This window comes from Bufo gargarizans, chromosome 4 (genome assembly GCF_014858855.1).
Source record: "Bufo gargarizans isolate SCDJY-AF-19 chromosome 4, ASM1485885v1, whole genome shotgun sequence".
Taxonomy (NCBI): Eukaryota; Metazoa; Chordata; class Amphibia; order Anura; family Bufonidae; genus Bufo; species Bufo gargarizans.
The window spans coordinates 389,814,587-389,836,747 of NC_058083.1; the positions used below are offsets into that span (position 1 = coordinate 389,814,587).

Below are 22,161 nucleotides of genomic sequence, written 5' to 3' on the forward strand. Positions count from 1 at the left end.
CCTCCCTCTACGGGTGGACTCCGGACACCCAGGACCCACTTTCTCAGGATGAGCCTTATGAAATGCCCTGATGAGGCGAGTGGCTTTAATGTCCGACATCGGAACCCACATCCTCTCCTCAGGACCATAACCCTTCCAATGAACGAGGTACTGAAGAGAACCGCGGACAATGCGAGAGTCCACAATTCTGGAAACCTCAAACTCCAGATTGCCATCAACCAAAATCGGAGGAGGAGGGTACCGTGGGCTGGACATATGGTTTTAAAAGAGCCCTGTGAAATACATTATGTATCTTCCAAACCCGTGGAAGATCAAGACGGAAGGCAACAGGATTGACGACTGACAAGATTTTATAAGGCCCAATAAACTTGGGACCCAATTTCCAGGAGGGAACCTTCAGTTTAATATTTCTTGTAGACAACCACACCAGATCACCCACATTCAGGTCCGGACCAGGCATACGTCTCTTATCGGCCACACGCTTATATTTCTCACTCATCTTTCTAAGATTACTCTGAATCTTTTGCCAAATGGTAGACAAAGACGAGGAAAATCTCTCCTCCTCAGGCAAACCAGAGGGAGCCCCTTCCGAGAATGTCCCAAACTGCGGATGGAACCCATATGCACCAAAGAATGGTGACTTATCAGAAGATTCCTGACGACGGTTGTTCAGAGCAAACTCAGCAAGAGGGAGAAATGAACACCAATCCTCCTGGTTCTCTGCCACAAAACGGCGCAAATATGTCTCCAGATTCTGGTTGACACGTTCAGTCTGACCATTCGACTGCGGGTGAAAAGCAGAAGAGAAGGACAGCCGAACCCCCAGGCGAGAACAGAAAGCCTTCCAGAATCTGGACACAAACTGCGTGCCTCTATCGGAAACAATATCCGAGGGATTGCCATGCAATTTAACAATATGGTCGACAAAAGCTTGCGCCAACGTTTTAGCACTGGGTAAACCAGGGAAGGGAACGAAAAGAGCCGTCTTGCTAAAACGGTCCACCACCACCAGGATCACCGACTTCCCTGAGGAACGAGGAAGATCCGTGATAAAGTCCATGGAGAGGTGTGTCCAAGGACGGGAAGGTATGGGTAACGGGAGAAGGGGACCTGAAGGCCGTGAACGAGGGACCTTAGCGCGAGCGCACGTCTCACAAGCAGCCACAAAACCCTCCACCGACTTACGAAGAGCCGACCACCAAAATCTCCGAGCAATGAGATCTACCGTGGCTCTACTCCCGGGGTGACCATCAGGAACCGTATCATGATGCTCCTTGAAGAGTTTGTGACGTAACTCAGGAGGCACAAACAACTTCCCAGGAGGACAACGGGCAGGTACCTCAGTCTGGGCAGCCTGGACCTCGGCCTCCAAATCAGAATACAGAGCAGAAACAACCACCCCCTTCGCCAAAATGGGACCCGGGTCCTCGGAGTTTCCTCCTCCCGGAAAACAGCGAGAGAGAGCATCAGCCTTCACATTTTTGATCCCAGGTCGGATTATAATGTCACGGGCTGTAAGTGAGCAACAAGAGCCTACACAGTGAATAGCAACTGACCGGACCCAAACAGGTGCAGAGTAGGAGGGCTTCTTAAAGAAAAACGAACAGGTCTGTGAGAGCCAGAATTCTTGCTGGTTGGTAGGTGAGCAAATACTTATTTCATGCAATAAAATACTAATTAATTATTTAAATATCATACAATGTGGTTTCTGGATTTTTTTTTTAGATTCTTTCTCTCACAGTTAAAGTGTACCTACAATAAAAATTATAGACCTCTCCATTCTTTGTAGGTGGGAAAACTTGCAAAATCGCCAGTGTATCAAATACTTATTTTCTCCGCTATACATGTACGTGATAATTTGTAAGCCGTTGTATGGAGCGGGCTGCTGTGCTGAGCCCACTCCATACATGGCGGGGGCAGGCTGTATAATACAGCAGGCACCCTGCCACAATGACGGGAAACTGCAGTGATGCCAAAACCTGACATTTAACCCCTCAGAGGCCGCGATCAATGGCTTCCTTTGCCTTCGGATTGAAGACCCCGCAGTGAAATCGCAGGGCTCCGATCGGTTACCATGACAGCCTGGGGCCTGCTGAAGGTTCCGGGCTGTCATGGTAAACGGCCTGAAAAGCCGTGCATGAGTCATGGCTCAGCAGGTAGAATGCCATTCACCATGATAGGTCTCTATCAGAAGATCACAGATTGTAGCCCCCGAAAGAGGCTAAAAGTTATTTTGTAGAAAGTAATAAAAAAAAGGTGGGGGGGGGGGATTCAAATCAGCCGCCTTTCACAATTTTGCATATGAAAATAAACAGTTAAAAAAATAAGCATAACAGGTATCGCCATGTTAGAAAATGTCTGACCTATTAAATTATAAAAATATATTTCCTGTGCGGTGTACGCAGTAATAAAAAAAAAAAAGTGTAAAAACGATTCACCATTTTTTTGTCACCTTGTCCCTCCAAGAAAATTGAATAACATTGTCAGACTATGCAGAAGAAAATTTTAGATTTTTTTCAAATGTTTTTATTTTTTTTAAACTATACAAATCTGGTATCCCTATAATTCTATTGACCCGCAGAATAAGCTTATTTTTAGTACACAGTGAATGCTGTAATATCAAAGCCCCAAAAACTTTGGTAGGATTGTGATTTTTTTCTTAAATTTCACCCCACAAAGAATTTTTTCCCGTTTTCCAATACAAGACATCGCAAATTAAATGGGGCTATGAAAAATACAACTTGCCCCTCATTGCCATGTGAACGGAAAATAAAAAAGTTATGGCTCTTGGAATGTGGGAAGGAAAAAATAAAATGCAAAAACGAAAATGGGCTTTATCTTAAAGGGGTTAAACTGAGTCTCAGCATTTCTGACCATTCTAAACTTACATCACTAGGTAGGGGTTGGGGAGAGCATGACAAACATACCTTTTGTGGACCTTTTCTCATCAGGAGTAATGTGAATATGAACACCTGATCCAACATATTGCATGGGGTACAGGATTAAACCTATTCCTGCTGTAGCATCAATGGTGAAGTAGAACATTTGCTGTGCCTAAATAGTTATAGTCACCATTTTCGGGCTTTAGTGATGAGGCCCATCAAAAAATCTCAACTAATGCTTATATCCTTTCTTTTTTTTTTTTTTAGTGTGTCAAAACAGCACTCCGTTGTTCCAAGTCAGATATTTGAACTTGAAGATGGTACAAGTAGCTATAAAGATTTTGCAATGAGCAAGAATAATAGATTTACTAGTGCTGGCCAAGCTTCGAAAAACATAATCCAACCGCCATCTTGTGTTCTGCACTACTATAACGTTCCATTATGCATGGAAGAAAGTATCTTCCAAAAGGTAAGTTAGATTTTCAATATTTTCCCAGCCCAGCTTCCTAATTTTTAAAGGGAGTCTGTCATCAAAGTTTCACCTTTTTAACCCTTCCCATAGCTTTCTAGCAGCCTTACAGTTAATAAAAACGTTACCTTTATGAGCAATCCTGGACTTATAAAACTGGCAAAAAACAACTTAGTAGCATATGCAAATGAGGTCTCGCAAGTGCCCAGGGGCAGCATTACCCTCGTAGGTGCCCAGTTAGCTCAGCCTCATCGTCGCTTCCCCCCGCCCATTCTTTCCCTCTGACCGCCCATCTACTTACTTCTTGTTTCGCCGAGATCCCGCGCCTGCGCACTCAGTCCCTCGGCCGGCGCATGCGCACTGCAATGCCCGTTCCTTGTACAGCATCACAGTATTTAATGCGAATGCGCCCCCCCTGGGCACTTGCGAGCCCTCATTTGCATATGCTACTAAGTTGTTTTTTGACGGTTGTAAAGTCCAGGATTGCTCATAAAGGTAACGTTTGTATTAACTGTAAGGCTGCTAGAAAGCTATAGGAAGGGTTAAAAAGGTGAAACTTTGACAGACTCCCTTTAAGGCAGGGTAGCATATGGCATGAGAGCAGGACTACGAGCACCTATCTTTGTAACAGAGAATACTTAAACTAGAATAGTTAAAATGATAGTATTTTGAGATGGTGTACCAAAATATAGGCTAGTCACTAATAATACATGCATCATTAGTTGTTATACTTATGTCCTTTAATAATTTTTCCTATTTTGTAACATTTTATCATTATTTTCTTCATTTATTGCAGCTCTGTGAGGATCACCAAGTTCCAAAATTCATCAAGTACAAAATATTTGATGCCAAACGTTAGTAAAATCCAATATTGCTAATGTTACAGTAAATTCAGTAAAATGTTTGTAGTCCCTGTCATTTCAACAAACTTTACATATTTCAACAGTACAGTTGAATATAAGAAAAATATTTAGCATCTAAGTCTACTTTCACACTGGCGTTTCAGTTTCCGTTTGTGAGATCAGTTATGGGCTCTCAGAAGCGGTCCAAAGCGGATCAGTTTTGCCCTAATGCATTCTGAATGGAAAGGGATCCGCTCAGAATGCATCAGTTAACCACTTCAGCCCCCCTAGCTTAAACACCCTTAACCACCTCAGCCCCGCTAGCTGAAACCCCCTTCATGACCAGAGCACTTTTTACACTTCGGCACTACACTCCTTTCACCGTTTATCGCTCGGTCATGCAACTTACCACCCAAATGAATTTTACCTCCTTTTCTTCTCACTAATGGAGCTTTCATTTGGTGGTATTTTATTGCTGCTGACATTTTTACTTTTTTTGTTATTAATCTAAATGTAACTATTTTTTTGCAAAAAAAATGAAATTTTTCACTTTCAGCTGTAAAATTTTGCAAAAAAAACGACATCCATATATAAATTTTTCACTAAATTTATAGTTCTACATGTCTTTGATAAAAAAAAATGTTTGGGCAAAAAAAAAAAAATGGTTTGGGTAAAAGTTATAGCGTTTACAAACTATGGTACAAAAATGTGAATTTCCGCTTTTTGAAGCAGCTCTGACTTTCTCAGCACCTGTCATGATTCCTGAGGTTCTACAATGCCCAAACAGTAGAAAACCCCCACAAATGACCCCATTTCGGAAAGTAGACACCCTAAGGTATTCGCTGATGGGCATAGTGAGTTCATAGAACTTTTTATTTTTTGTCACAAGTTAGCGGAAAATGATGATGATTTTTTATTTTTATTTTTTTCTTACAAAGTCTCATATTCCACTAACTTGCGACAAAAAATAAAAAATTCTAGGAACTCGCCATGCCCCTCACGGAATACCTTGGGGTGTCTTCTTTCCAAAATGGGGTCACTTGTGGGGTAGTTATACTGCCCTGGCAATTTAGGGGCCCAAATGTGTGAGAAGAACTTTGCAATCGAAATGTGTAAAAAATGACCGGTGAAATCCGAAAGGTGCACTTTGGAATATGTGCCCCTTTGCCCACCTTGGCTGCAAAAAAGTGTCACACATCTGGTATCGCCGTACTCAGGAGAAGTTGGGGAATGTGTTTTGGGGTGTCATTTTACATATACCCATGCTGGGTGAGAGAAATATCTTGGCAAAAGACAACTTTTCCAATTTTTTTATACAAAGTTGGCATTTGACCAAGATATTTTTCTCACCCAGCATGGGTATATGTAAAATGACACATTGCCCAACTTCTCCTGAGTACGGCGATACCACATGTGTGACACTTTTTTGCAGCCTAGATGCGCAAAGGGGCCCAAATTCCTTTTAGGAGGGCATTTTTAGACATTTGGATCCCAGACTTCTTCTCACACTTTCGGGCCCCTAAAAAGCCAGGGCAGTATAAATACCCCACATGTGACCCCACTTTGGAAAGAAGACACCCCAAGGTATTCAATGAGGGGCCTGGCGAGTTCCTAGAATTTTTTTTTTTTTTTGCATAAGTTAGCGGATATTGATTTTTTTTGTTTTTTTCTCACAAAGTCTCACTTTCCGCTAACTTAGGACAAAAATTTCAATCTTTCATGGACTCAATATGCCCCTCACGGAATACCTTGGGGTGTCTTCTTTCCGAAATGGGGTCACATGTGGGGTATTTATACTGCCCTGGCTTTTTAGGGGCCCTAAAGCGTGAGAAGAAGTCTGGAATATAAATGTCTAAAAATGTTTACGCATTTGGATTCCGTGAGGGGTATGGTGAGTTCATGGGAGATTTTATTTTTTGACACAAGTTAGTGGAATATGAGACTTAGTAAGAAAAAACAAAAACAAACAAAAAATTTCCGCTAACTTGTGCCAAAAAAAATGTCTGAATGGAGCCTTACAGGGGGGTGATCAATGACAGGGGGGTGATCAATGACAGGGGGGTGATCACCCATATAGACTCCCTGATCACCCCCCTGTCATTGATCACCCCCCTGGTAAGGCTCCATTCAGACGTCCGTATAATTTTTACGGATCCATGGATCGGATCCGCAAAACACATGCGGACGTCTGAATGGAGCCTTACAGGGGGGTGATCAATGACAGGGGGGTGATCAATGACAGGGGGGTGATCACCCATATAGACTCCCTGATCACCCCCCTGTCATTGATCACCCCCCTGGTAAGGCTCCATTCAGACGTCCGTATAATTTTTACGGATCCATGGATCGGATCCGCAAAACACATGCGGACGTCTGAATGGAGCCTTACAGGGGGGTTATCAATGACAGGGGGTGATCAGGGTGATCACCCCCCTGTCACTGATCACCCCCCCTGTAAGGCTCCATTCAGACTTCCGCATGATTTTTATGGATACATGGATCGGATCCACAAAACACATGCGGACGTGTGAATGGAGCCTTACAGGGGGGTTATCAATGACAGGGGGTGATCAGGGTGATCACCCCCCTGTCACTGATCACCCCCCCTGTAAGGCTCCATTCAGACTTCCGCATGATTTTTATGGATACATGGATCGGATCCACAAAACACATGCGGACGTGTGAATGGAGCCTTACAGGGGGGTTATCAATGACAGGGGGTGATCAGGGTGATCACCCCCCTGTCACTGATCACCCCCCCTGTAAGGCTCCATTCAGACGTCCGCATGATTTTTACGGATCCATGGATACATGGATCGGATCCACAAAACACATGCGGACGTCTGAATGGAGCCTTACAGGGGGGTGATCAATGACTGGGGGGTGATCAGGGAGTGTATATGGGTGATCACCCGCCTGTCATTGATCACCCCCTGTAAGGCTCCATTCAGACGTCCGCATGTGTTTTGCGGATCCGATCCATGTATCCATGGATCCGTAAAAATCATGCGGACGTCTGAATGGAGCCTTACAGGGGGGTGATCAATGACAGGGGGGTGATCAATGACAGGGGGTGATCAGGGAGTGTATATGGGTGATCACCCGCCTGTCATTGATAACCCCCCTGTAAGGCTCCATTCAGACGTCCGCATGATTTTTACGGATCCATGGATCGGATCCACAAAACACATGCGGACGTCTGAATGGAGCCTTACAGGGGGGTGATCAATGACAGGGGGGTGATCAATGACAGAGGGGTGATCAGGGAGTGTATATGGGTGATCACCCGCCTGTCATTGATCACCCCCTGTAAGGCTCCATTCAGACGTCCGCATGTGTTTTGTGGATCCTATCCATGGATCCGTAAAAATCATGCGGACGTCTGAATGGAGCCTTACAGGGGGGTGATCAATGACAGGGGGGTGATCAATGACAGGGGGTGATCAGGGAGTGTATATGGGTGATCACCCGCCTGTCATTGATCACCCCCCTGTAAGGCTCCATTCAGACGTCCGCATGATTTTTACGGATCCATGGATACATGGATCGGATCCACAAAACACATGCGGACGTCTGAATGGAGCCTTACAGGGGGGTGATCAATGACAGGGGGGTGATCAGGGAGTGTATATGGGTGATCACCCGCCTGTCATTGATCACCCCCTGTAAGGCTCCATTCAGACGTCCGCATGTGTTTTGCGGATCCATGGAGCCTTACAGGGGGGTGATCAATGACAGGGGGGTGATCAATGACAGGGGGTGATCAGGGAGTGTATATGGGTGATCACCCGCCTGCCATTGATCACCCCCCTGTAAGGCTCCATTCAGACGTCTGTATGCATTTTGCGGATCCGATCCATGTATCCGTGGATCCGTAAAAATCATACGGACGTCTGAACGGAGCCTGACAGGGGGGTGATCAATGACAGGGGGGTGATCAATGACAGGGGGGTGATCAATGACAGGGGGGTGATCAGGGAGTTTATATGGGGTGATCATGGGTTTATAAGGGGTTAATAAGTGACGGGGGGGTGTAGTGTAGTGTGGTGTTTGGTGCGACTGTACTGAGCTACCTGAGTCCTCTGGTGGTCGATCCTAACAAAAGGGACCACCAGAGGACCAGGTAGGAGGTATATTAGACGCTGTTATCAAAACAGCGTCTAATATACCTGTTAGGGGTTAAAAAATTCGGATCTCCAGCCTGCCAGCGAGCGATCGCCGCTGGCATGCTGGAGATCCACTCGCTTACCTTCCGTTCCTGTGAGCGCGCGCGCCTGTGTGCGCGCGTTCACAGGAAATCCCGGCCCTCGCGAGATGACGCGTATATGCGTCGTTGAGCGCAGGGCTGCCGCCTCCGGACCGCACATCTGCGTTAGGCGGTCCGGAGGTGGTTAATGACCAGGCCACTTTTTACACTTCTGCACTACACTACTTTCACAGTTTATTGCTCGGTCATGCAACTTACCACCCAAATGAATTTTACCTCCTTTTCTTCTCACTAATAGAGCTTTCATTTGGTGGTATTTCATTGCTGCTGACATCGAAATTTAACGATTTTTTGGCAAGAAAATGAAATTTTTCACTTTCAGTTGTAAAATTTTGCAAAAAAAAAACAACATCCATATATAAATTTTTCGCTAAATTTATTGTTCTACATGTCTTTGATAAAAAAAAAAAAAATGTTTGGGTAAAAGTTATAGCGTTTACAAACTATGGTACAAAAATGTGAATTTCCGCTTTTTGAAGCAGCTCTGACTTACTGAGCACCTGTCATGTTTCCTGAGGTTCTACAATGGCCAGACAGTACAAACACCCCACAAATGACCCCATTTCGGAAAGTTGACACCCTAAGGTATTCACTGATGGGCATAGTGAGTTCATAGAATTTTTTATTTTTTGTCACAAGTTAGCGGAAAATGATGTTTTTTTTTTTTTTTTTTTTCCTTACAAAGTCTCATATTCCACTAACTTGTGACAAAAAATAAAAACTTCCATGAACTCACTATGCCCATTAGGAAATACCTTGGGGTGTCTTCTTTCCAAAATGGGGTCACTTGTGGGGTAGTTATACTGCCCTGGCATTTTAGGGGCCCAAATGCGTGCAAAGTAGTTTGAAATCAAAATCTGTAAAAAATGACGGGTGAAATCCGAAAGGTGCTCTTTGGAATGTGTGCCCCTTTGCCCACCTAGGCTGCAAAAAAGTGTCACACATCTGGTATCGCCGTACTCAGGAGAAGTTGGGCAATGTGTTTTGGGGTGTCATTTTACATATACCCATGCTGGGTAAGAGAAATATCTTGGCAAAAGACAACTTTTCCCATTTTTTTATACAAAGTTGGCATTTGACCAAGATATTTTTCTCACCCAGCATGGGTATATGTAAAATGACACCCCAAAACACATTGCCCAACTTCTCCTGAGTATGGCGATACCACATGTGTGACACTTTTTTGCAGCCTAGGTGGGCAAAGAGGCCCACATTCCAAAGAGCACCTTTCGGATTTCACCGGCCATTTTTTACAGATTTTGATTTCAAACTACTTCGCACACATTAGGGCCCCTAAATTGCCAGGGCAGTATAACTACCCCACAAGTGACCCCATTTTGGAAAGAAGACACCCCAAAGTATTCCGTGAGGGGCATGGCGAGTTCCTAGAATTTTTTATTTTTTGTCACAAGTTAGTGGAATATGAGACTTTGTTAGAAAATTTTTTTTTAAAAATCATCATTTTCCGCTAACTTGTGACAAAAAATAAAAAATTCTAGGAACTCGCCATGCCCCTCACGGAATACTTTGGGGTATCTTCTTTCCAAAATGGGGTCACTTGTGGGGTAGTTATACAGGGCTCCAGATGGCGACCAAAATGGTCGCCAATGCGACTTAGAATTTACAAATGGCGACAAGACTTTTTAGTCTTGTCGCCATTTGCGACTAGACCATCCGCGGCAGCTCTGCAGTAGAACAGCGGCGGGCACAGGAGCTGATAGTTCTCTGCCCCGTTCTTCTCAGTCTCAGTCAGCTCGGTCACAGCACACAGACAACAGCAGAGCCGCTGGCAGCAGGTAGGGGAGGGGCTCGGGAGGAGTGTAATCTGATCCTAGAGTGGAAGCTGCTTCTGCCAGCCCCTCCCCTCCCACCAACCAATCAGAGCTGAGGCAAGGCAAGCACTAGCAGCTCTGAGTCACTGACAAGTACGGGGAGAAAGAATCGAATGAGTCATAGGTGAAAAGAACTAAAGATCCGACTTAGTTAGTGACTCATTCGATTCTTTCTTAGACTCCCTGTACAGTGTGCCGCCCCCCCAAAACCCCAGTATAAGAAACATTGGTGGCACAGCGTGCCCCCCCCCCCCCCCAACACCCCAGTATAAGAAACATTGGTGGCACAGCGTGCCCCCCCCCCCCAACACCCCAATATAAGAAACATTGGTGGCACAGTGTGCCCCCCCCTAACACCCCAGTATGAGAAACATTGGTGGCACAGTGTGCCCCCCCCCCCCCAACACCCCAGTATAAGAAACATTGGTGGCACAGTGTGCCCCCCCCCCAACACCCCAGTATAAGAACAGGAGACGATCAATTGGAGGAGGTGAGTTAATATTATTATTTTTTTTAACCCTCATTGGCACTGCCCACTGCGCCACCAATGTTTATTATATTGAGGGGGCACACTGCGCCCCCCAATGTTTATTATACTGGGGTGTTGGGGGGGGTGCGCACTGCGCCACCAATGTTTCTTATATTGGGGGAGCACACTGCGCCACCAATGTTTATCATACTGGGGTGATGGGGGGGCGCACTGCGCCACCAATGTTAATTATATTGACCTTCTACTATGCATTCTGTATTAAAGAATGCTATTATTTTCCCTTAGAACCATGTTATAAGGGAAAATAATACAGTGAATAGACTTTCATCCTAGCAACCATGAGTGAAAATCGCACCGCATCCGCACTTGCTTGCGGATGCTTGCGATTTTCACGCAGCCCCATTAGCTTCTATGGGGCCTGCGTTGCGTGAAAAACGCACAACATAGAGCATGCTGCGATTTTCACACAGCGCACAAGTGATGTGTGAAAATCACCCCTCATGTGCACAGCCCCATAGAAGTGAATGGGTCCGGATTTAGTGCGGGTGCATTCCGGTATTTTGAATGCCAGATCCGGCACTAATACATTCCTATGGGAAAAAATGCTGGATCCGGCATTCAGGCAAATCTTCAGTATTATTCACCAGAGATAAAACCGTAGCATGCTGCGGTTTTATCTTTTGCCTGATCAGTCAAAATGACTGAACTGAAGACCTCCTGATGCATCCTGAACGGATCGCTCTCCATTCAGAATGCATGGGGATGAAACTGATCAGTTCCTTTCCGGTATTGAGCCCCTAGGACGGAACTCTATGCCGGAAAAGAAAAACACTAGTGTGAAAGTACCCTAAAATATTAAGTTTACATATAAAATATATAAAGAATAAATAAACATATTACATAGCGTTGTCCAAACTATTAAATTATTAAAAAAATATCTCCTATGCGGTGAGCATTCACCATTTTTTAGTCACCTTGTCACCCCAAAAAAATAGGATAGGACTGTTCTATTATGGGCCGAACATTTCATAAAATGCAAGATGCACGCGGCTTTTTTTGGTGTTTTTTTTTTTTTTTTTTTTTTTTGCGCGGTATTGCGTATCGCAATACTTTTTTATGGTGATGAAAGCGAATCAAAATTTGGGTATCAAAACAACCCTATGCCGATCTGATCGGAGTAGTGTTGTCACGATACCAAAATTTTGATTCTGTTTCGATTTGGCGACTAAAAATTTGATTTGGCTCCTACATTTTTCAGTTCAGGAGCCAATGGCTACCAGGATTTTTTTTTAGTCTGGAGCACTGTTATACTGCCCTGGCATTCTAGGGGCAAAATGTTTAAAAAATGACCAGTGAAATCCGAAAGGTGCTCTTTGGAATGTGTGCCCCTTTGCCCACGTAGGCGGCAAAAAATTGTCACACATGTGGTATCGCCGTACTCAGGAGAAGTTGGGGAATGTGTTTTGGGGTGTCATTTTACATATACCCATGCTGGGTGAGAGAAATATCTCGGCAAAAGACAACTTTTCCCATTTTTTTATACAAAGTTGGCATTTGACCAAGATATTTCTCTCACCCAGCATGGGTATATGTAAAATGACACCACAAAACACATTCCCCAACTTCTCCTGAGTACGGCGATACCACATGTGTGACACTTTTTTGCAGCCTAGATGCGCAAAGCGGCCCAAATTCCTTTTAGGAGGGCATTTTTAGACATTTGGATCCCAGACTTCTTCTCACGCTTTCGGGCCCCTAAAATGCCAGGGCAGTATAAATACCCCACATGTGACCCCACTTTGGAAAGAAGACACCCCAAGGTATTCAATGAGGGGCATGGCGAGTTCATTGATTTTTTTTGTTGGCACAAGTTAGCGGAAATGGATTTTTCTTTTTTGTATTTTCTCACAAAGTCTCCTTTCCGCTAACTTGGGACAAAAATTTCAATCTTTCATGGACTCAATATGCCCCTCACGGAATACCTTGGGGTGTCTTCTTTCCGAAATGGGGTCACATGTGGGGTATTTATACTGCCCTGGCTTTTTAGGGGCCCTAAAGCGTGAGAAGAAGTCTGGAATATAAATGTCTAAAAAAATTTTACGCATTTGGATTCCGTGAGGGGTATGGTGAGTTCATGTGAGATTTTATTTTTTGACACAAGTTAGTGGAATATGAGACTTTGTAAGAAAAAAAAAAAACAAAAAAAAAACAATTTCCGCTAACTTGGGCCAAAAAAATGTCTGAATGGAGCCTTACAGGGGGGTGATCAATGACAGGGGGGTGATCACCCATATAGACTCCCTGATCACCCCCCTATAAGGCTCCATTCAGACGTCCGTGTGATTTTTACGGATCAACGGATACATGGATCAGATCCGCAAAACACATACAGACGTCTGAATGGAGCCTTACAGGGGGTTGATCAATGACAGGGGGTGATCAGGGAGTGTATATGAGGTGATCACCCCCCTGTAAGGCTCCATTCAGACGTCCGTATGTGTTTTGCGGATCCGATCCATGTATCCGTAAAAAACATACGGACGTCTGAATGGAGCCTTACAGGGGGGTGATCAATGACAGGGGGGTGATCAGGGAGTCTATATGGGTGATCACCCCCCTGTAAGGCTCCATTGAGACGTCCGTATGTGTTTTGCGATCCGATCCATGTATCCGTAAAAATCATACGGACGTCTGAATGGAGCCTTACAGGGGGGTGATCAGGGAGTCTATATGAGGTGATCAGGGGTGAATAAGTGACAGGGGGGGGGGGGGGTGTAGTGTAGTGGTGGTTGGTGCTACTTTACACATCTACCTGTGTCCTCTGGTGGTCGATCCAAACAAAAGGGACCACCAGAGGACCAGGTAGCAGGTATATTAGACACTGTTATCAAAACAGCGTCTAATATACCTGTTAAGGGTTAAAAAAAAAATCGCATCTCCAGCCTGCCAGCGAACGATCGCCGCTGGCAGGCTGGAGATTCACTCGCTTACCTTCCGATCCTGTGAACGCGTGCGTCTGTGTGTGTGCGTTCACAGGAAATCTCGCCTCTCGCGAGAGGACGCGTATAGGCGTCCACCCAGAATAGCAGGGCCGCCGCCAGGACGCAATCCTCCGTACGGCGGTCCTGAGGAGGTTAAGTAACCATTCCGCTCTGGAGGCGGACACCAAAACGCTGCCTGCAGAGTTTTGCTGTCCGCTTGTTGAAACTGAGCCAAACGGATGCAAGTCAATGGGGACGGATCTGTTTTCTCTGACACAATCTGGCACAATAGAAAACGGATCCGTCCCCCATTGACTTTCAATGGAGTTCATGACTGATCCGTCTTGGCAATGTTACAGATAATACAACCGGATCCGTTCATGACGGATGCATGCGGTTGCATTATTGTAATTGATTCGTTTTTGCAGATCCATGACGGATCCGCCCAAAACGCGAGTGTGAAAGTAGCCTGTGTTCACATGACATTTTTTTCCCACATTATATTTGGCAGAAAAAATTATGCACTACACATTTCCATCCAGCAGAGAGCAGAAAAAAATATATAATATATATGTTAAATGGATACTTTCTTTTCAATCTGGAACCCTACGGTGACGTGCCATTGTGTGGCATCCGTCTGAGGCATCCATTCAAGTGTATATAATAAACCTGATGTGAACACAGCCTTATCAGAGAGTAGTACAGTGACCACAATTCTGGACTATAGTCTGCAGTAATACATGAATAGTATTGCACATAAGGGGTCCCCATAAGCCTACTTGGTAACAGCCCCCTCTCCCCATATGGATCTGAGTGAAGAGCTGATAATGAGCAGTGGCTCCTATGGAACAATAATAATAGTCTCTTGTGTAAGCCCAGTCTAATGTATGTTCTAGTGAAGTACCCAGTATTGCACTTTCAGTAAAATTATATTTTTAATATTACTCCTTATCCTGGTGATAACCTTTATTCCCTATTTGAACTGTGTATGTCTTCTACAGCATCTTCAAAAACGTTGTCCGGTCTGCTGGAATGGGAATCAAAGACTGACGCAGTGGAAGCGCTCACTGTATTAAACCACTACCAGATCAGAGTACCTAGTAAGTGCAGCTACTTTTATACAAGTTCTGTCAAATTCAAGCTCAAAATGGTGGCTCACTTCAGGCAGAGTTCTGGATAAGGTGCTGCTAGCCCGGTAGAGGGACACCCACCCTCTAAAAGTGAATAATCAAAGTATAACCAAGGTTCGGGCGAGCACACAATACTTGTACCACAAGGTTTGATAATGCGTAAAATTTAATTAAATCACAATCAATTACACGTGTCCAATAAAAACCACAATTTGCATGCTTTAAAATACAGATAAAATATAATAAGATCAATAGTTGAATGTCCACATAAACTGAATTTCTGAATGGGATGAGTCCCTATATCAACCGCTGTATGTACGTGTCTGCACCTTTAAAGATTATTGTGCAGTAGCTTAACTTTTGTGTCCAGTAGTATATATAACCATGGAGGTTGATGTACCAACTTCTGGTTTCTGCACAGTATTCAGATTCCAATCTGTACAGTGTAGTTTCACCCAGCTACACTCCTGCTCATAAGATGTTCAGTCCTCAATGGCGTTTAGCAGAGTAAACGGGTTATTTGGTAGGGTTGGACATTCACGGCTCTTCACTGATTGAATACAGATCACGCTCCAAATCCCGCGAGACTTCGGGTAAGAAGACTATCGGAAGTAAGAGCGAGACGCCGGCAGTGCCCCGCGCCGCTTGCTTTGACTCTGCATCGCCATCAACGCGCACGTCCTCATAGAGGCTTACGGGACACTAACTGACAGGAGGTAAGAAGCCCTCACTTGTAAAACTACCTGTAAAACCTTATGTAAGGGGCAGGAGATAATAACCAAACATAAATAACCCTACCACACACACTCTGCTAAACGCCATTGAGGACTGAACATCTTATGAGCAGGAGTGTAGCTGGGTGAAACTACACTGTACAGATTGGAATCTGCGGCTAACACAGTGCACGTGAATACTGTGCAGAAACCAGAAGTTGGTACATCAACCTCCATGGTTATATATGCTACTGGACACAAAAGTTAAGCTACTGCACAATAATCTTTAAAGGTGCAGACACGTACATACAGCGGTTGATATAGGGACTCATCCCATTCAGAAATTCAGTTTATGTGGACATTCAACTATTGATCTTATTATATTTTATCTGTATTTTAAAGCATGCAAATTGTGGTTTTTATTGGACACGTGTAATTGATTGTGATTTAATTAAATTTTACGCATTATCAAACCTTGTGGTACAAGTATTGTGTGCTCGCCCGAACCTTGGTTATACTCTGTCAAATTCAGTCTGTGATTGTCTGATCAACCAGTACTGAAAAGACAAGCACATCAAACGGCGCGGGTGACAGGACCTGTGTCATTCTGCATAGGGCATATGTACAATGCAGAAAACAAAGTTTGGCTCTGTTCATATTTCCTTCAAATCCCAACATATTTGACAGGAACATAGTGCAGCCTGGCACCCTATTTGTTCCTTCAAAATGACAGACACCGCGTCAGGAACCCCATAGATCAATTGTACGCCAGTGGGTTCCATCAGAACTACTTGTTGGGTATAGGAGCACTGCAGGTCCTTGTCCTCTTCTAGCCAGGAAAACTGCCCTAAAAATGAAGGTCTGGCCGTGAGAAGTGCTGGCTTTAGGCTACTGAAAGAATTTTCCTGAGTTTTCCATAAATCTACACGTTATGATTGCAGGATGTTGGTGTTTGTGGATGTACAACGGTGGAGCATGGTCAGACAGTTGTCAAATGGTATATAAAATAATTTAAAAAAGAATATAAAAATATTAGGGTAAGGCTACATTCACACAACCGTATCTGTTTTGCGGACCCTGGCCATGTGCATCCTGCAATTTTTGCGGAACCCACTGTCAAAATGCCTATTTTTGCCCTCAAACGGACAAGAACAGGACATGTTCTATAATTTGCCACACAGATGCGGACAGCACACTTAATACCATTCGTGTCCGCATTTTATGCAGCGCCATGGAAAATAATGGGTCCGCATGCGATCCACAACACCCCTAGATTACCCCTTACTGACCAGCCTGTTTTTGGCCTTACTGACCAAGCAATTTTTGTTTTTTTTATCGTCTCACTCCAAGAGCTAGGACTTTTTTTTTTTCATCTATTCATTACTACTCATTAGGTCAGTACGATTACAGCAATACCAAATACATGTACATCCCAAGACCCATAACTTTTTTATTTTTCTTTCTACAGCACTGTGTGAAGGCTTAATTGTTGCAGGATGACTTGTAGTTTTCATTGGTATATTTTTGGGGTACATAACACTTTTTGATAGCTTTTTATAAAAAAGAAAAATGGTGGCGATTAAGGAAAAAGCATTCAGTTGGCTATGGATGAGCTGCAATATCAGACACAGCCTATGAATAAGAGTGGCGCTATTTCATTTGGGGTGGGGCAACAGCTTTACAACCCTACAGTATTTTTCACTCTTAGGCTACATGCACATGACTGTCCATTTTTAACGGACGTTTTTATCAGGCCGTTAAAAATGGCCATGAAAAACTGAGGAATTTAATTGGCTTTTTTATTTATTTATTTTTTATAATGGCCCCCAGCATTAATAATGTCCCCTATAGTGGCTCCAGCAGTAATAATGTTTCCCATAGTGGCCCCCAGCAGTAATAATGTCTCCCGTAGTGCCACCCATCATTAGTAATGTCTCCCATAGTAGTCCCCAGCATTAGTAATGTCCCCTATAGTGGCCCCAGCAGTTATAATGTCCCCCATAGTGGTCCGCAGCTGTAATAATCTCTCCCATAGTGGCCCCCAGCATTAGTAAATTCTCCCATAGTGTCCCCCAGCCGTTATATCGTCTCCCATAGTGACCCATAATGTTCCCCATGGTGTCCCCAGCCGTTATATTGTCTCCCATAGTGACCCATAATGTTCCCCATAGTGTCCCCCAGCCGTTATATTGTCTCCCATAGTGTCCCCAGCCGTTATATTGTCTCCCATAGTGACCCATAATGTTCCCCATAGTGTCCCCAGCCGTTATATTGTCTCCCAGTGTCCCCAGCCGTTATATTGTCTCCCATAGTGACCCATAATGCTCCCCATAGTGTCCCCAGCCGTTATATTGTCTCCCATAGTGACCCATAATGCTCCCCATAGTGTCCCCAGCCGTTATATTGTCTCCCATAGTGTCCCCAGCCGTTATATTGTCTCCCATAGTGACCCATAATGCTCCCCATAGTGTCCCCAGCCGTTATATTGTCTCCCATAGTGTCCCCAGCCGTTATATTGTCTCCCATAGTGACCCATAATGCTCCCCATAGTGTCCCCAGCCGTTATATTGTCTCCCATAGTGACCCATAATGTTCCCCATAGTGTCCCCAGCCGTTATATTGTCTCCCATAGTGACCCATAATGCTCCCCATAGTGTCCCCAGCCGTTATATTGTCTCCCATAGTGACCCATAATGCTCCCCATAGTGTCCCCAGCCGTTATATTGTCTCCCATAGTGTCCCCAGCCGTTATATTGTCTCCCATAGTGACCCATATTGCTCCCCATAGTGTCCCCCAGCTGTAATGTTTTGATTTAGCAAGAAATAAAAAAAAATCACATCGCTCCTCTCTCGATTGAAAAAGACCTCCCAGCAGGTTCTTTAGCAGCTCCTTTTAAATCAAGAGAGGAGCAACTGCTTCTGCGCGTGCAATTGCATTAGGCGAGTACTTTTCTTAACCCCTAAAAGGTCACATTGTCCTATTGTACATGTTTTTAATGGCCAGTAGACGGGTGCACTCCTGTCTATGTGGCCGTTTAAGCCCGTTTAGCCGTGAAAACGGCCAAAAGTAGGACATGTATTTTTTGATGGCATTTAAAAAAAAAAAGCCGCTTTGGGGGCATTTTCTTATCTTTACATTTTATTCTTATCAGTTTCATAAGAATTTAGCTCAAATAAGTGTTTGAGCTGTTAAGAGTTCAGAGATAAGGGCTTCACATACAACAGTCAGAGCAGCTGCCTGACAGAAAGCAAGATAGTCTGCAGATACAATAAAGACCAATTGAAAAATGATTTTTAGGTCCGAAAGGGGTTTATAGCCTATTGATCAAATGAGTTGCTGCTAAAATGTCTCATATATTTTTTTCTTTCCATAGATGGCTCCAATCCTTACACATTGAAATTGTGTTTCTCCACCTCCTCTCACCTGTGAAGCCTTTGTCTCAGAGGACCCCGAGCACCCGTTCCGTTTTATACTCTGCATGATCATCAATGCCTTGCAATGGTTACATCTTATTGGGTGTTTTAAGCAGCACTACATGTTTCTAATATTATTTAACATTGATTTGTTTTTATAATTATAAGCGTCATTTTTAGTGAATGCCAAAAATGCAGTATCTTTCCAGGCCTGTTTGTCACCTCCCTGACCTTACAATTCCAGGTCTGTATTTTAAAGACTAACCTATTTTAATGTTAGGATGCAATGTACAGATTTAGTCTGTATTAAATATGAAATTTATATCCCAGCTGGTAATTGGGGTTTTGGACATGTCACTGTTGGGAGACCGGAAGGAATAGGTTACATACAGATGTAGTAGAGTTAACACTCATGCTTTATGAGCTGACTCATCTAAACTAAATGCGTTAAGCAAACACCTTCAATTGCTTTTCAATGGCTTTTGTTTCAAGATAACACGATGAGTTAAGAAATTTGAGTTAAGAGTTTGAGTGTTAACCCTGCTACATCTGTAATTGGTAATACATAGAATTCCTGGGGAGTAGCACTGCTGGTTTACATAAACCAATTGTGGATGTGATCCAAAGAATGAATAGAGAGAACAGTTTCACCGATCCTGCATCCCATGACACTACTGATAAACCCCCCCCCCCCCCCCCAACGTATGATAACTATTGCATCATATAGGCTGCTATGTGGGTGTGTATATAAGACTTTCCTTCCAACCCGAAGCCACTGGTCTTGGCCATACACATTTAATAGCTGTTGGCGGAAATCCTCCCAGCCTCCCCATACATATGATTGCTCTGTTCAGCTAAGTGTGCATGTATTCTGGAAGGGGAGAGGGGAGAAAGCTGCTGTTTGACAACCCTGTCTTGTCTCCTTTGAGGAAACAAAAAGCATCAGACATGTTGGAATTTAACATGAACAGTCCCCTTTCTCCTCGCCAACAACTGAACATCCAATACACATTAGCTGTTTCGGTGTATTGCCAGCATAAACCTCTTTTACGACCAATTTTAACAAGGATTTAATGTTACTGAATTAGAAAAATCAGCTGAATGCTAGCCCTTAAAGATTATGCACAGAGCCATACCGATACCTCCAGAGTCCACGGGTGTGAAGCTCATCTCTCCGGGGAGCATTGCTTTTAGGGGAGAAAGTTGCCCTAACATATGGAGTCTGATGGAGCACGCCAATATTTTTTCTCCAAGCAGGAAAGGCCTCCCGATGGGGGTAGAGTAGAGGCCTCGGACCTCTATTACAACGCTGTACAATGCGGCCTGTGGATTGGTTAATCTTGGTTATTATGAATGGCCACTAACGGGCTCTGCTCTATTGCCATCTGTATATTTGAAACTCTATCTGTAGTTCCTAATATGCAGCCGTTCTGTTACCACGTACCTGCTCGATATTCCAGTTACACCCACTACAGATGATTTTAGGGTTTATCGGGACAATTTCATTAGTTATAAGTGTATGAGAGCCATGCAGGCGGTGACTTTATCTGTCCCGATTTTAGGAACCTTCTGTTCTTGTAGTATGTGATCAGTATTAAAAGCTTCTAGGAAAAGCTATATAGATGATATACAATTAAAAATAGTCACTTTGAATGGAATCATATTTCATGAAGATAGTGATTTGGTTTTGACAGTATTTGGAATAATTGTTTCTGGGCATCGTGTAATGTAATACACACATAAATCTACCATACTTCTGTTCAGGACATGGGAATTATGTGGCTGTGCCTCTCCATATGTCCAGGCCTGGGACACCTCTATAAGCTGGAGGAGAAGTCGCTTATTTATAGGGCACTGCTCATACAGACTTTTCCTTTTCTCTTGGATTGAGATTTTTCAAAGCTGGTCATATCTCAGCCAAGAGGAAATATAAGGAAGGAAACATCTGTGGGTTTATCTTTTGGCTCTGTTCACATCTGCATTGTTCACGTGTTGTTCTGGTTTGTCAGATGGCCCACCAGAGTACCAAAGGATCCTCCGGGGGTACAGGCTCTAACCATAGTGGGCCCCAAAACTCCAATAGCAAAAAAAATATGTTATGTCGAGCAGACACCAGGGACTAATGTATGTGGTCAGCAATAATGTCAATCGCATACTTTTACCCCCCTAATGAGGATCGGGGGATCCGGAGTGTGAATATACAATCAGGTCCATAAATATTGGGACACTGCCACAATTCTAACATTTTTGGCTCTATACACCACCGCAATGTATTTGAAATGAAACGAACAAGATGTGCTTTACCTGCAGACTGTCAGCTTTAATTTGAGCGTATTTACATCCAAATCAGGTGAACGGTGTAGGAATTACAACTGTTTGCATATGTGCCTCCCACTTGTTAAGGGACCAAAAGTAATGGGACAATTGGCTTGTCGGCTGTTCCATGGCCAGGTGTGTGTTATTCCCTCATTATCCCAATTACAATGAGCAGATAAAAGGTCCAGAGTTAATTCCAAGTGTGCTATTTGCATTTGGAATCTGTTGCTGTCAACTCTCAAGATGAGATCCAAAGAGCTGTCACTATCAGTGAAGCAAGCCCTCATTAGGCTGAAAAAACAAAACAAACCCATCAGAGAGATAGAAAAAACATTAGGCATGGCTAAAACAACGGTTTGGAACATTCTTAAAAAAAAATGGGAAGCACCAGTGAGCTCCAGGAGGTAGGTGTATGTGTGTCAAAGTCAACAATCAAGAGAAGACTTCACCAGAGTGAATACAGAGGGTTCACCACAAGATGTAAACCATTGGTGAGCCTCAAAAACAGGAAGGCCAGATTAGAGTTTACCAAACGACATCTAAAAAAGCCATCACAGTTCTGGAACAACATCCTATGGACAGATGAGACCAAGACCAACTTGTACCAGAGTGATGGGAAGAGAAGAGTATGGAGAAGAAAAGGAACTGCTCATGATCCTAAGCATGCCACCTCATCAGTAAAGCATGGTGGTGATAGTGTCATGGCGTGGGCATGTATGGCTGCCAATGGAACTGGTTCTCTTGTATTTATTGATGATGTGACTGCTGACAAAAGCAGCAGGATGAATTCTGAAGTGTTTCGGGCAATATTATCTGCTCATATTC

General features: G+C 43.9%; 1 protein-coding gene across 2 annotated transcripts in view; it reads left to right on the forward strand.

Annotated features, from left to right (window-relative positions):
- The window catches only part of HNRNPLL (heterogeneous nuclear ribonucleoprotein L like), a 94,269-nt gene extending 73,005 nt beyond the window's left edge, over positions 1 to 21,264 (forward strand). For both annotated transcript variants that reach the window (XM_044291343.1, XM_044291344.1), the window contains exons 10-13: positions 3,150 to 3,351; positions 4,148 to 4,205; positions 14,765 to 14,863; positions 18,981 to 21,264. In XM_044291343.1, the coding sequence (XP_044147278.1) occupies positions 3,150 to 3,351; positions 4,148 to 4,205; positions 14,765 to 14,863; positions 18,981 to 19,036 (415 nt within the window). In that variant the 3' untranslated portion in view covers positions 19,037 to 21,264. The remainder of the gene's footprint in view (positions 1 to 3,149; positions 3,352 to 4,147; positions 4,206 to 14,764; positions 14,864 to 18,980) is intronic.
- The last annotated feature ends 897 nt before the right edge of the window (positions 21,265 to 22,161 follow it).